The sequence below is a fragment of the Narcine bancroftii genome, chromosome 10 (genome assembly GCF_036971445.1).
Source record: "Narcine bancroftii isolate sNarBan1 chromosome 10, sNarBan1.hap1, whole genome shotgun sequence".
Taxonomy (NCBI): Eukaryota; Metazoa; Chordata; class Chondrichthyes; order Torpediniformes; family Narcinidae; genus Narcine; species Narcine bancroftii.
The window spans coordinates 74,762,396-74,774,236 of NC_091478.1; the positions used below are offsets into that span (position 1 = coordinate 74,762,396).

At 40.2% G+C, this 11,841-nt stretch overlaps 1 protein-coding gene across 1 annotated transcript in view; it reads left to right on the forward strand.

Moving 5' to 3' along the window:
* The window catches only part of nlrc5 (NLR family, CARD domain containing 5), a 172,583-nt gene that overhangs the window by 24,430 nt on the left and 136,312 nt on the right, over positions 1 to 11,841 (forward strand). Inside the window, exons 3-4 of the mRNA XM_069901371.1 lie at positions 29 to 109; positions 10,293 to 10,430. Coding sequence (XP_069757472.1) covers positions 29 to 109; positions 10,293 to 10,430 — 219 coding nt within the window. The remainder of the gene's footprint in view (positions 1 to 28; positions 110 to 10,292; positions 10,431 to 11,841) is intronic.

Sequence of the window (11,841 nt, forward strand, 5' to 3'; positions counted from 1 at the left end):
TGTGAATAATATTTTTGTACGTCTTCAGTTACTTTACGTGAAGGAAGAAAGCGATCTATAGGCCAGGTAGAAAGATCCCATCCTTCTGGAGTGAAAAAAGCAAAAAAAGGTTGGTATAATGGTTTGAAATAATAATATTTGGAATAGAAATGTAGGGATCACTTGGCCTTAGCCTACATACATCTGCTGCATGAGAGTCTCAGAGTCAAAGGGTTTTTTAAATTATCATAATAATACATTAAAATATAAAATACATGACTTCAACTTTTGTCTGCCATAAGGCAAAGAAAGAGTCATGAGCATTGTCTGCCACCCTTAACAGCAGGAGAAAGAGAAGCAAAAGAGAATTCCTTCAGAGACACTGAGTGTCCGTGGATTCGCCTCCAGTGCTGCAGTCACGCAGACTCCAATTCAAACCACCGACAACCTAAGCTCCAGATCAAAACCTCCGATGTGATCAGGAATTCTTCGAGGGAAGGGAAGCCTTCTTGTCCTCAGCCCCCTCTCGAATTCCGGTTCTGATACATGGTTCCCATGAGCCAGTCTCCAGCAGTCTGTGTACGTCCCTTGACGACGTGTCACCAGCAGCCCGCAGTCTGTGATGAGCCCCTCACTGCTATCGTCACCTTCCCGTAGGGTAATCTCCTCTGTTTCTCCTTCTCAACAAGGGGTGTTCTCCCCATAATCTAGTGCCCTGAACTGGTTTGCTGTTATCCTGGAATCTGCAACCTTCGTGATATACTGCACAGCCCAGTCACCGCCATCCTGGGCACAGACACCGAGGTTGCAGGATTTTTAAAAAAAACCCACTCTGATCTTTTAACAGGCTGTTTAAAGCCGGTACGGTATTGACACTGGGTGATACAACCCTACAGAGCAGTGCTATATCTCCGGTCCCTATTCTCCCAGGTCCACACCAATGGCAGCGCTATCATTTTTTTTTGTGGATTCAACCAGAGATTTTCAGTATCTGGGTCCCACTTTTTTTAAAAAATTTTAAAATTTTTCACACTATGAACCATATTGACCAAAATACACATAAACATTTCCCTCTTGAATATACACAGTGCCATTTTCTCCCCCTTTTTCCCCCCTCCCTTCCCTCCCTCCTTCCCACCCCCTCCCCACCCACTAAACGTTCAACATATACAATACATTAAACCCATTAAACAATGTCACCACACAATGAAAATAAACAAGAAAATTGTGTCATCTACTTTTACACACTGGTTCAGTTCATTTCGTCGTCTTCTCATTCTGTCATTTTAGGTGGTGGAGGTCCGCGGTAGGATTTCTCTGTTGTGTTCCATGTACGGTTCCCAAATTTGTTCGAATACTGTGATGTTATTTCTTAAATTATATGTTATTTTTTTTTCCAATAGAATACATTTATTCATTTCTATGTACCATTGCTATATTCTCAGGGTATCTTCTGATTTCCAGGTTGACATTATACATTTTTTTGCTACAGCTAAGGCTATCATAATAAATCTTTTTTGTGCTTCATCCAAATCGAGGCCAAGTTCTTTACTTCTTGTATTACTTAGAAGAAAGATCTCTGGATTTTTTGGTATGTTGCTCTTTGTGATTTTATTTAATACCTGATTTAGCTCTTCCCAAAACGTTTCAACTTTCTCACGTGCCCAAATTTCATGTACTGTTGATCCCGTTTCCTTCTTTCAGCGAAAACATCTGTCTGATACTGTTGGGTCTCATTTATTTAACTTTTTGGGGCGTGATGTATAGCCTGTGTAACCAATTATATTGTATCATGCGTAACCTCGTGTTTATTGTATTTCTCATAGTTCCGGAGCAGAGCTTTTCACATGTTTCATTCTTTATCTTTGTTTAGATCTTGTTCCCACTTTTGTTTGGGTTTACAGCTTATTTCCTCATTCTCTTTCTCTTGCAGTTTGATGCACATGTTTGTTATAAATCTTTTAATTATCATTGTGTTTGTAATCACATATTCAAAACTGCTTCCTTCTGGTAACCTCAGTCTGCTTCCCAATTTGTCCTTCAAGTAAATTTTCAGTTGGTGGTATGCAAACATTGTACCGTGAGTTATACCATAATTGTACTTCATTTGTTCAAAAGATAATAATTTATTTCCCAAAAAACAATTTTCTATTCTTTTGATCCCTTTTCTCTCTCATTCTCTAAAGGAAAGGTTATCTATTGTGAAAGGGATTAGTTGATTTTGCATCAATATTAATTTTGGTAGTTGATAATTTGTTTTTTTCCTTTCTACGTGAACCTTCTTCCAAATGTTGAGCAGATGGTGCAGTACTGGTGAATTCCTATGTTGCACCAGCTTTTCATCCCACTTATATAGTATATGTTCAGGTACCTTCTCCCCTATTTACTCTAGCTCTAATCTGGTCCAATCTGGTTTTTCCCTTGTTTGATAAAAATCTGATAGGTATCTTAATTGTGCTGCTCTATAATAATTCTTAAAGTTTGGTAGCTGTAAGCCCCCTTGTTTGTACCATTCTGTTAAGTTATCTCGCACTGTCCTCGGTTTCCCCCCTTTCCTTAAGAATTTCCTTATTATTTTCTTTAGCTCCTTGAAGAATTTCTCTGTTAGGTGAATTGGTAACGATTGAAATAGGTATTGTATCCTTGGGAAGATATTCATTTTAATGCAATTTACCCTTCCTATCAGTGTTAGTGGTAAATCTTTCCAATGTTCTAAGTCATCTTGTAATTTCTTCATTAATGGCTGATAATTTAATTTGTATAGATGGCCTAGATTATTATCTAGTTGAATACCTAGGTATCGGATTGCTTGTGTTTGCCATTTAAATGGTGATTCTTTCTTAAACTTTGTGAAATCCGCATTATTCATTGGCATCGCTTCACTTTTATTTGCGTTGATCTTGTACCCTGATACTTCTCCATATTCCTTCAATTTCTTATGTAATTCTTTTATTGATAATTCTGCTTCTGTTAAGTATACTATGATGTCATCTGCAAATAGACTGATTTTATATTCCTTCTCCTTTATTTTTATCCTTCTTATTTTATTTTCTGTTCTTATCAGTTCTGCCAAGGGTTCTATAGATAACACAAACAGTGAGGGAGATAGTGGACATCCCTGCCTAGTTGACCTGCTTAATTTAAATTGGTTTGACATATATCCATTTACTGTCACCTTTGCCAATGGTCCCTTATATAATACTTTAATCCAATTAATATATTTCTGTGGTAGGTTAAACTTGAATAAATAATTCCATTCTACTCTGTCAAAGGCTTTCTCTGCATCTAAGGCAACTGCCACTGTTGGTGTCTTGTTTCCTTGTACTGCATGGATTAAGTTAATGAACTTACAGATATTGTCCATTGTTCATCTTTTCTTAATAAATCCAGTTTGATCTAGTTTTACTATTTTTGGTATACAGTCGGCCAATCTGTTTGCTAATATTTTGCTATTATCTTATAATCTGAGTTGAGTAGAGATATTGGTCTATACGATTCTGGTGTTAGTGGATCTTTCCCCGTCTTTGGTATTACTGTAATTATTGCTGTTTTGCATGAATCTGGCATGTTTTGTGTTTCTTCAATTTGGTTCATTACTTCCAGGAGAGGAGGAATTAATAAGTCTTTAAATGTTTTATAGAATTCTATTGGGAGTCCATCCTCTCCTGGTATTTTATTGTTCGGTAGTTTTTTTAATCCCTGGCTGATGGAGGACCTCAGTTTTCTTCAGGCTGACTTCCAGGCCAAACATTTTGGCAGTGTCCGCAAAGCAGGACGTCAAGCGCTGAAGAGCTGGCTCTGAATGGGCAACTAAAGCGGCATCATCTGCAAAGAGTAGTTCACGGACAAGTTTCTCTTGTGTCTTGGTGTGAGCTTGCAGGCGCCTCAGATTGAAGAGACTGCCATCCGTGCGGTACCGGATGTAAACAGCGTCTTCATTGTTGGGGTCTTTCATGGCTTGGTTCAGCATCATGCTGAAGAAGATTGAAAAGAGGGTTGGTGCGAGAACACAGCCTTGCTTCACGCCATTGTTAATGGAGAAGGGTTCAGAGAGCTCATTGCTGTATCTGACCCGACCAGCCCCCCCACATCTCCATCGGGCACACAAAACTCAAAACGGTCAACCAGTTTACCTATCTCGGCTGCACAATTTCATCAGATGCAAGGATCGACAATGAGATAGACAACAGACTCGCCAAGGCAAATAGCGCCTTTGGAAGACTACACAAAAGAGTCTGGAAAAACAACCAACTGAAAAACCTCACAAAGATAAGCGTATACAGAGCCGTTGTCGTACCCACACTCCTGTTCGGCTCCGAATCATGGGTCCTCTACCGGCACCACCTACGGCTCCTAGAACGCTTCCACCAGCGTTGTCTCCGCTCCATCCTCAACATCCATTGGAGCGCTTACACCCCTAACGTCGAAGTACTCGAGATGGCAGAGGTCGACAGCATCGAGTCCACGCTGCTGAAGATCCAGCTGCGCTAGATGGGTCACGTCTCCAGAATGGAGGACCATCGCCTTCCCAAGATCCTGTTATATGGCGAGCTCTCCACTGGCCACCGTGACAGAGGTGCACCAAAGAAAAGGTACAAGGACTGCCTAAAGAAATCTCTTGGTGCCTGCCACATTGACCACCGCCAGTGGGCTGATAACGCCTCAAACCGTGCATCTTGGCGCCTCACAGTTTGGCGGGCAGCAACCTCCTTTGAAGAAGACCGCAGAGCCCACCTCACTGACAAAAGGCAAAGGAGGAAAAACCCAACACCCAACCCCAACCAACCAATTTTCCCTTGCAACCGCTGCAATCGTGTCTGCCTGTCCCGCATCGGACTGGTCAGCCACAAACGAGCCTGCAGCTGACGTGGACTTTTTACCCCCTCCATAAATCTTCGTCCGCGAAGCCAAGCCAAAGAGTTTTTTTAATATATCCTGTATTTCCTCTATTTCAAATGATTTTATTAATTTGTTTTACTCCTCTTGCAATTTCGGCAGTTCAATTTTAGCTAAAAACTCTTCTATTTTATCATCTTTCCCCTTGTTCTCAATTTGGTATAATTGTTCATAAAATTCCTAAAGTTCTCATTAATCTCACTTGGATTATATGTAATTTGTTTGTCCTTTTTCCTTGATGCCAATACAGTTCTTTTAGCTTGTTCTCTTTTAAGTTGCCAGGCTAATATTTTGTGCGTTTTTTTTTCTCCTAGTTCATAATACCTCTGCTTTATTTTCATTATGTTCTTCTCGACCTTATACATTTGTAATGTTTCATATTTTATTTTTTTGTCCGCCAATTCTCTTCTTTTTGTTATATCGTCCCTTGTTGCTAGTTCCTTTTCTGTACTTACTATCTCCCTTTCCAACTGTTCTATTTCCCGATTGTAGACCTTTTTCATCTTAGTTACATAACTTTTTATCTGCCCTCTAATGAAAGCTTTCATTTCATCCCATAATATAAATTTGTCTTTCACTGATTCTGTTTTTATTTCAAAGTACATTTTAATTTGGCGTTCAATAACTCTCTGAATTCCTGCCTTTTAAGTAGCATGGCGTTTAAGCGCGATCTATATGTTCTTGGTGGGATGTCCTCCAGTTCTATTGCTAGTAACAGGGGTGAATGTTCAGATAGCAATCTAGCTTTATATTCAGTTTTCCAAACTCTCCCTTGAATATGGGCCGACAACAAAAACGTATCAATCCTTGAGTATGTTTTATGCCTACTTGAATAATATGAGTATTCCTTCTCTCTTGGGTGCTGCCTCCTCCATATATCCATAAGTTTCATTTGCTGCATTGATTTAACCATAAATTTGGCCACTTTATTCTTTTTGCTAGTCTTTTATCCAGTTTTATCCAACATTGGATCCAAATTAAGGTTAAAATCCCCTCCTATCAATATATTCCCTTGCGTATCTACAATCTTCAAAAAAATATCTTGCATAAATTTTTTATCCTCTTCATTGAGCAAATTCCAAAATTCTGAATATATCTGACACTTTATCATTACATACCTCCCTGCTGGATCTATTATTTCCTCCTCTATGTTGATTGGTACATTTTCATTGATTAATATAGCTACTCCTCTGGCTTTTGAATTATATGATGCTGCCGTTACGTGCCCTACCCAATCTCTCTTTAATTTCTTGTGTTCCACTTCAGTTAGATGTGTTTCCTGCAGGAATACTATATCAATTTTTTCTTTCTTCAGTAAATTTAACAGCCTCTTCCTTTTGATTTGGTTATGTATTCTGTTAATATTTATAGTCATATAGTTCAACATGGCCATTTCATACGTTGTTTACCTTTCATTTCCGCTTCCTCATCACCACCTTTCCCCCATATCCATTTCCGTTTTCTTTTTTTGAACACACTGTAAGACAATACTTCTAAAACATAAAATATTTCCACTATTCCCACATCTAAAATCCCCTTAACCCCAAATGTCCCCCCCCCCTTCTGAGTTTCCCCTTGTTCCTTGCCGGGCAACCACAACTCCCCTCTTCATTTGGATTTCGAACCCGCTTGCAAGTGTCAACTGATTTCGCAGTGACTGTTATTCTCTCCCACCCAACCCCCTTGAAAAAAGACTTTTATCTTCACCTATAACAAAGCTCACCCTCTTTTCCCCCCTTCCTTTCTTCCCTTTTCTTCCCCTCCTTATTTCTTACTTATACATTATTTTTCTTTATATGAAGTTTGTCGTCTTTCTTTGTTCTTGTTACATCTCTTCATCTCTCTTTCTGTTTTGCAGGCGTTCTGCAAATTCTCATGCTTTCTCTGGATCCGAGAACAGTCTGCTTTGCCACCCCGGGATAACTATTTTAGGGACCACTGGATATCTTAACATAAATTTATAGCCTTTCTTCCATAGGATCGATTTTGCTGAGTTAAACTCCTTCCTCTTCTTCAGGAGCTCAAAACTTATGTCTGGGTAGAAAAAAAAATTTTGACCTTTGTATTCCAGTGGCTTTTTGTCTTCTCTCATTTTTTTCATTGCCTTCTCCAATATATTTTCTCTTGTCATGTATCTCAGGAATTTTACTAAAATGGATTTTGAATTTTGTTGTGACTGTGGTTTCAGGGCTAATGTTCTGTGTGCCCTTTCTGTTTCCATTCCTTCCTGCATTTCTGGCATTCCCAGGTCCTTGGGGATCCATTTTTTTAATAAATTCTTTCATATCTTTGCCTTCTTCATCTTCCTTAAGGCCCACTATCTTTATATTGTTTCTCCTATTTAGTTTTCTATTATATCCATCTTCTGAGCTAACAACTCCTGTGTTTCCTTAACTTTTTTATCAATTTCTTCCAATTTTCTATTTAAGTTATTCACCTCCGTTTCTACAGCTGTTTCTCGTTCTTCCACCTTGTCCACTCTTTTCCGTATTGCTGTTATGACCAGCTCTAATCTACTCACTTTTTTTGTGTACTTTTCATTCTTCTTTTTATTTCACTAAATTCTCGTGTCAGCCATTCTTTTAATGTTTTCATATATTCTTGAATTTTTTTTATCTATGTACAGTCCATTCCCTTTATCTTCTATTTCTCTGTGCAGATCTTGATGTTCTCCTTCTTTTTGTCTGCTCTAGGGTTTGTGTCTTCTACTTCTCTTCCTCGTATCTGTGTCTCTTCTGACTTTCTTGTTGGGCTGATTGTCTCAGTTTGTTGGGTATTTTTTTTAATGGTGTCTTGATGTTGGTCCTCTTCTTCTGGGCTGGTTATCTGTTGTGTCTCTGGTTTTCTTTTTTCATTCTCACCCCTCCCGCTCCCGTTATTTTCTGTATCTTCCTGCTGGGAGCCCTGCTTTCGGGCCTTTCTCAGCTGTTCGTGCTGTAGAGTTCCACTCCACAGCTGGTCCCCCCTCCCGTCGGAGTTGTCTTTGTCGTGCGCATCGCGCAGGCGTGATTCCTCGTGCCTGTGCGGTTGCGCACCTCTGTTTGGCTTCGTGAGCCATCTTTGCAGTCCTGCATTCGGTGGATCGCGACCCTGCGAGGTTTCCACTGACCTCAGGGAGTGGGCTCCTCTTTCCACGGCGGGTCCCTGCTTTTTCGTACAGGTAAGGCCTTCACCTTTCTCTTCCGGCATCTTTCTTTCTTCTTTTCTTCCCATTGTTTTGGCTTTTCTTTCTTTGGTGCCATTTCCTCCACACCTTTATTTTTTATTTGTTGCGATTTGTGTGGGGCTTTGTTTTTTCCTCACTTTTTTCCTTCTTTTCTGGAGAGGGCTGGTATTCTCCTACTGGCCACTACTCCATCACGTGACTCACCTCTGGGTCCCACTTGACATTATTTGGAACTACAGTGTCAATACAGTTTAGCTCTTTGGTTTGTTTCTGGTGGGTGAGACACTGCCTCAAGATTCAGGAGTGTAGATTTAAGATGAAGATAAGGAAAAACTGTTTTTCCCAGAGGGTAGTGAATCTGGAATCTCTGCCCAGGGAAGGGGTTGAGGCTACTTCATTGAATATACTTAAGGTTCAGTTAGATAGATTTTTACATAAAAAAAGGAATTAAGGGAAATGGGGGAAAAGGCAGGTAAGTGAAGTTGAGTCAATGATCAGATCAGCCTTGATCTTATTGAATGGTGGAGCAGGCTCGACGGGCCAGATGCCCTACTCCTGTTCCTATTTCTTATGTTCTTCTGGGTGTGGGTGACGACCCTTCATTTGTTGTGTACCTCTGCAAATCCTCATCTGAAGACCACAGTCAGTGTGGATTGGGAACAATGACTCCTCATTGACGATCAGCATAGGCACACCTGAAGAATGGGGGCTTAGCGTTCAGCTCTACTTTCTCTACACCAGTGGTTCTTAATCTTTTTCTTTCCACTCACATCCCACTTTAAGCATTCCCTATGCCATAGGTGCTCTGCATTTAGTAAGGGATTGCTTAAAGTGGCATGCGAGTGGAAAGAAAAAGTTTGAAGACCACTGTTTTAATCGTACCTTATTGACTCGTTATGTGCACTGTTTCAGAACTCCAAAGGAAATGGGCCAATGACAATTTTTCTGAAGCAAAATATTTCACTAACAATTGGGTGTAGAGCAGTGATTCTCAGCCTTCCCTTCCCACTCACATCCCACCTAAAGCAATCCCTTACTAATCACAGAGCACCGATGGCATAGGAAGTACTTAAAGTGGTATGTGAGTGGGAAGAAAATGGTTGAAAACCATTGCCCTGTGCCTATGACTGTGTGGCTAGGCACGATTAAAATGCTATATACAAATTTGCCAATGACACCAGTTTTTGGCAGAATCACAGTGATGAAGTGTACAAAAGTGAGCTCTATCAGCTAGTTGAGTAGCGCCACAACAACAACCTCACACTTAACATTAGCCAAACTGAGGAACTGATTGTGGACTTCAGGGAGGGGAACCCAGGAAAATGCATATAGTCCTCATCGAGGGGTCAGAAATAGAAATGGGAAAAGACTCAAATTCTTGGGTGTCAAAATCTATGAAGATCTATCCTGGGGCCCGATGTTGATGCCATCGTGAAGAATGCTCACCAGTGACTATGCTTCATTAGGAGGGTGAGGAGATTTGATTTGTTATCAAAGATTCTTGCAAATTTCCACAGGTGCACCGTGGAGAGCATCCTGACTGGTTACATCGCTGTCTGGTAGGGAGGTGTCAATGCACAGGACAGGAACAGGCTATAGAGAGTTGTGAACTCGGCCAGCACCATCATGGGTATGGTAGTACAGGTTCTATCACCAATGTGTATATGTACATATGTACAGATGGTAGTGTAGGGTGACTGTGATTGGCTGAGAGTGTAGCCACACCTATTGGCAGGTCTTAAAGGATTGTTCCTAGCCAGACCAGGTCATTCTGGACTGGTCGACCTACTTGTGATATGCTCCAGTCTTTTAGTTAATAAAAGCCTTGGTTTGGATCGACAAGTCTTTGGTTCTTTCGACGTGCATTACAATGGCCATTAGTCTACACTCCATTAAGAGGAAAGCAGCCTTTATCCTCAAGGACCTTCACCACCCAGGCCATGCCCTCTTCTCACTGCTACCATCAGGAAGGAGGTAGAGGAGCCTGAAGAGAAACACCCACTGGCACAAAAACAGCTTCTTCCCCTCCACTAACAGATTTATGAATGGACAATGAACCACAGACACCACCTCACTTTTTTTCTTTTTCTTTAGTACTAATTTTTTTAAAAATAATTTATTTGGAAATGCAATCTAAAGCAATTTTGCACCTGTAATGCACAATGTTGCTACTGCAAGATATCAAACTTTATAACACATGCCCATGACAAAAAATCTGTTCTGATTCTGAGATTTCCTTTTCCTTTTATAGGAAATTATTGTAAAGCAGCAGCCCTCAAATCAAGTTCTGGAGCCAAGTTATCTCAAACTGTGTTAAACCTAGACCATGAAGAAATGGACCGAACACCACATCAATCAGAAGAATATATGAACTTGCCAACAATTTCAGGTCACTTTTAACACTCTCTTTTAAAGTCTTTTTATTTGTATTTTGTTAATAGGAAAAACACCAGTTATACCTTAGCTAGAAGACTGTACATAGTTCTAGCCAACACCTCCCCTTGTGCGTACTCATAGACTTCAACAGCACAAAAAAGACGGTCTGTACTATTGCAAGTCACCTTTTGCACGAGGATGACTATAGATCTTTATTACCTGTCTTGTATTTTTTTGGCAGTTTTAATTCACCATGATAGTTATTTTTGTCACAAGTATCTGCTCAGCTCCAATAGATAAGAATTTGGCTTCATATGTATATTATCCAATGTTAAACTCTTCATCATTGTTAAGATGGATGTCAGGACCTTGGAAAGAACTTAACCGATCGGAATCAGGGAAACTGATTCTGAACTGTTGGGAAACGTTTTTATTTCTCTCTGAAGTAGAGAAGTCTCCTTACAGGAGAGGAAAACTCTGTATAGGCAGCATGGGATTCGACGATCACTGGCGCTGCAAAGGCATTGCACAAATCACTACACCAACTGTGCCACCCCAAACTTTTAAAGATACCTGTTCAACCGAGGGAAAAGAGAAGGTAGCAATTGAAACTTGCATTCGAACATATTTGAAGCCATTTGATTTCATACTTTCTCCCATGGAAGTTGATAAAAAAGGATAATTAAAATGGCTGAGAAAATCATTGGGGGTTCCCTTTCCTCAATTGATAACCTTTACAGGGAGTGCTGCTGTCAAAGATTTCTCGAGGGTCCATGCCACCCATCAGACAGGATCTTTGACATAAGACCCTCAAGAATGAGGGTACAGGAGAATCGAAATCAGTACTGCCAGACTGGGAAATAGCTTATTCCTGTAGGCTGCGAGATTGAACCTGTAACTTTGGATCACTTATCAATGAAATGAAGCAAATTGTCCCAGAATATTTATTTTATATTTATATTTTTATATATGTCTGTGATTATTATGTGTTGTGTGAGAAATGTAGTACATGTGCATGTCTATGCATCATGGTCCAGAGAAACGCTGTTTCTTCTGGTTCTATACGTATAGATTATAGGTACTCCCCAACTTATGACCGTAATTTGGACCGAAGGATCAGTCATATCTTGGAACAGACCTATATCGGAATTGCGTACATTTGTTAAAAAATATAGCATTGAAGTGGTTTATGTTGTATTTGACAAACTATAACAGAGATATAGGGCATGTAAGAGCCAAAATGTGCGGACTTACCTTGTTAGTTGGTGTCCCAGGGTCCTTAGGCTGGATGTGCCATCTTGATTCCTGCGTGTTTGCACGAGTCTTCGGTTGCGCATGGGCAGTTTCCAAATTGGAGTTTGGTTGGCGCATGTGCGAGGGTTGAGCACCCTCACTATAATGAATTTGCACCCTTAACTCTCGCA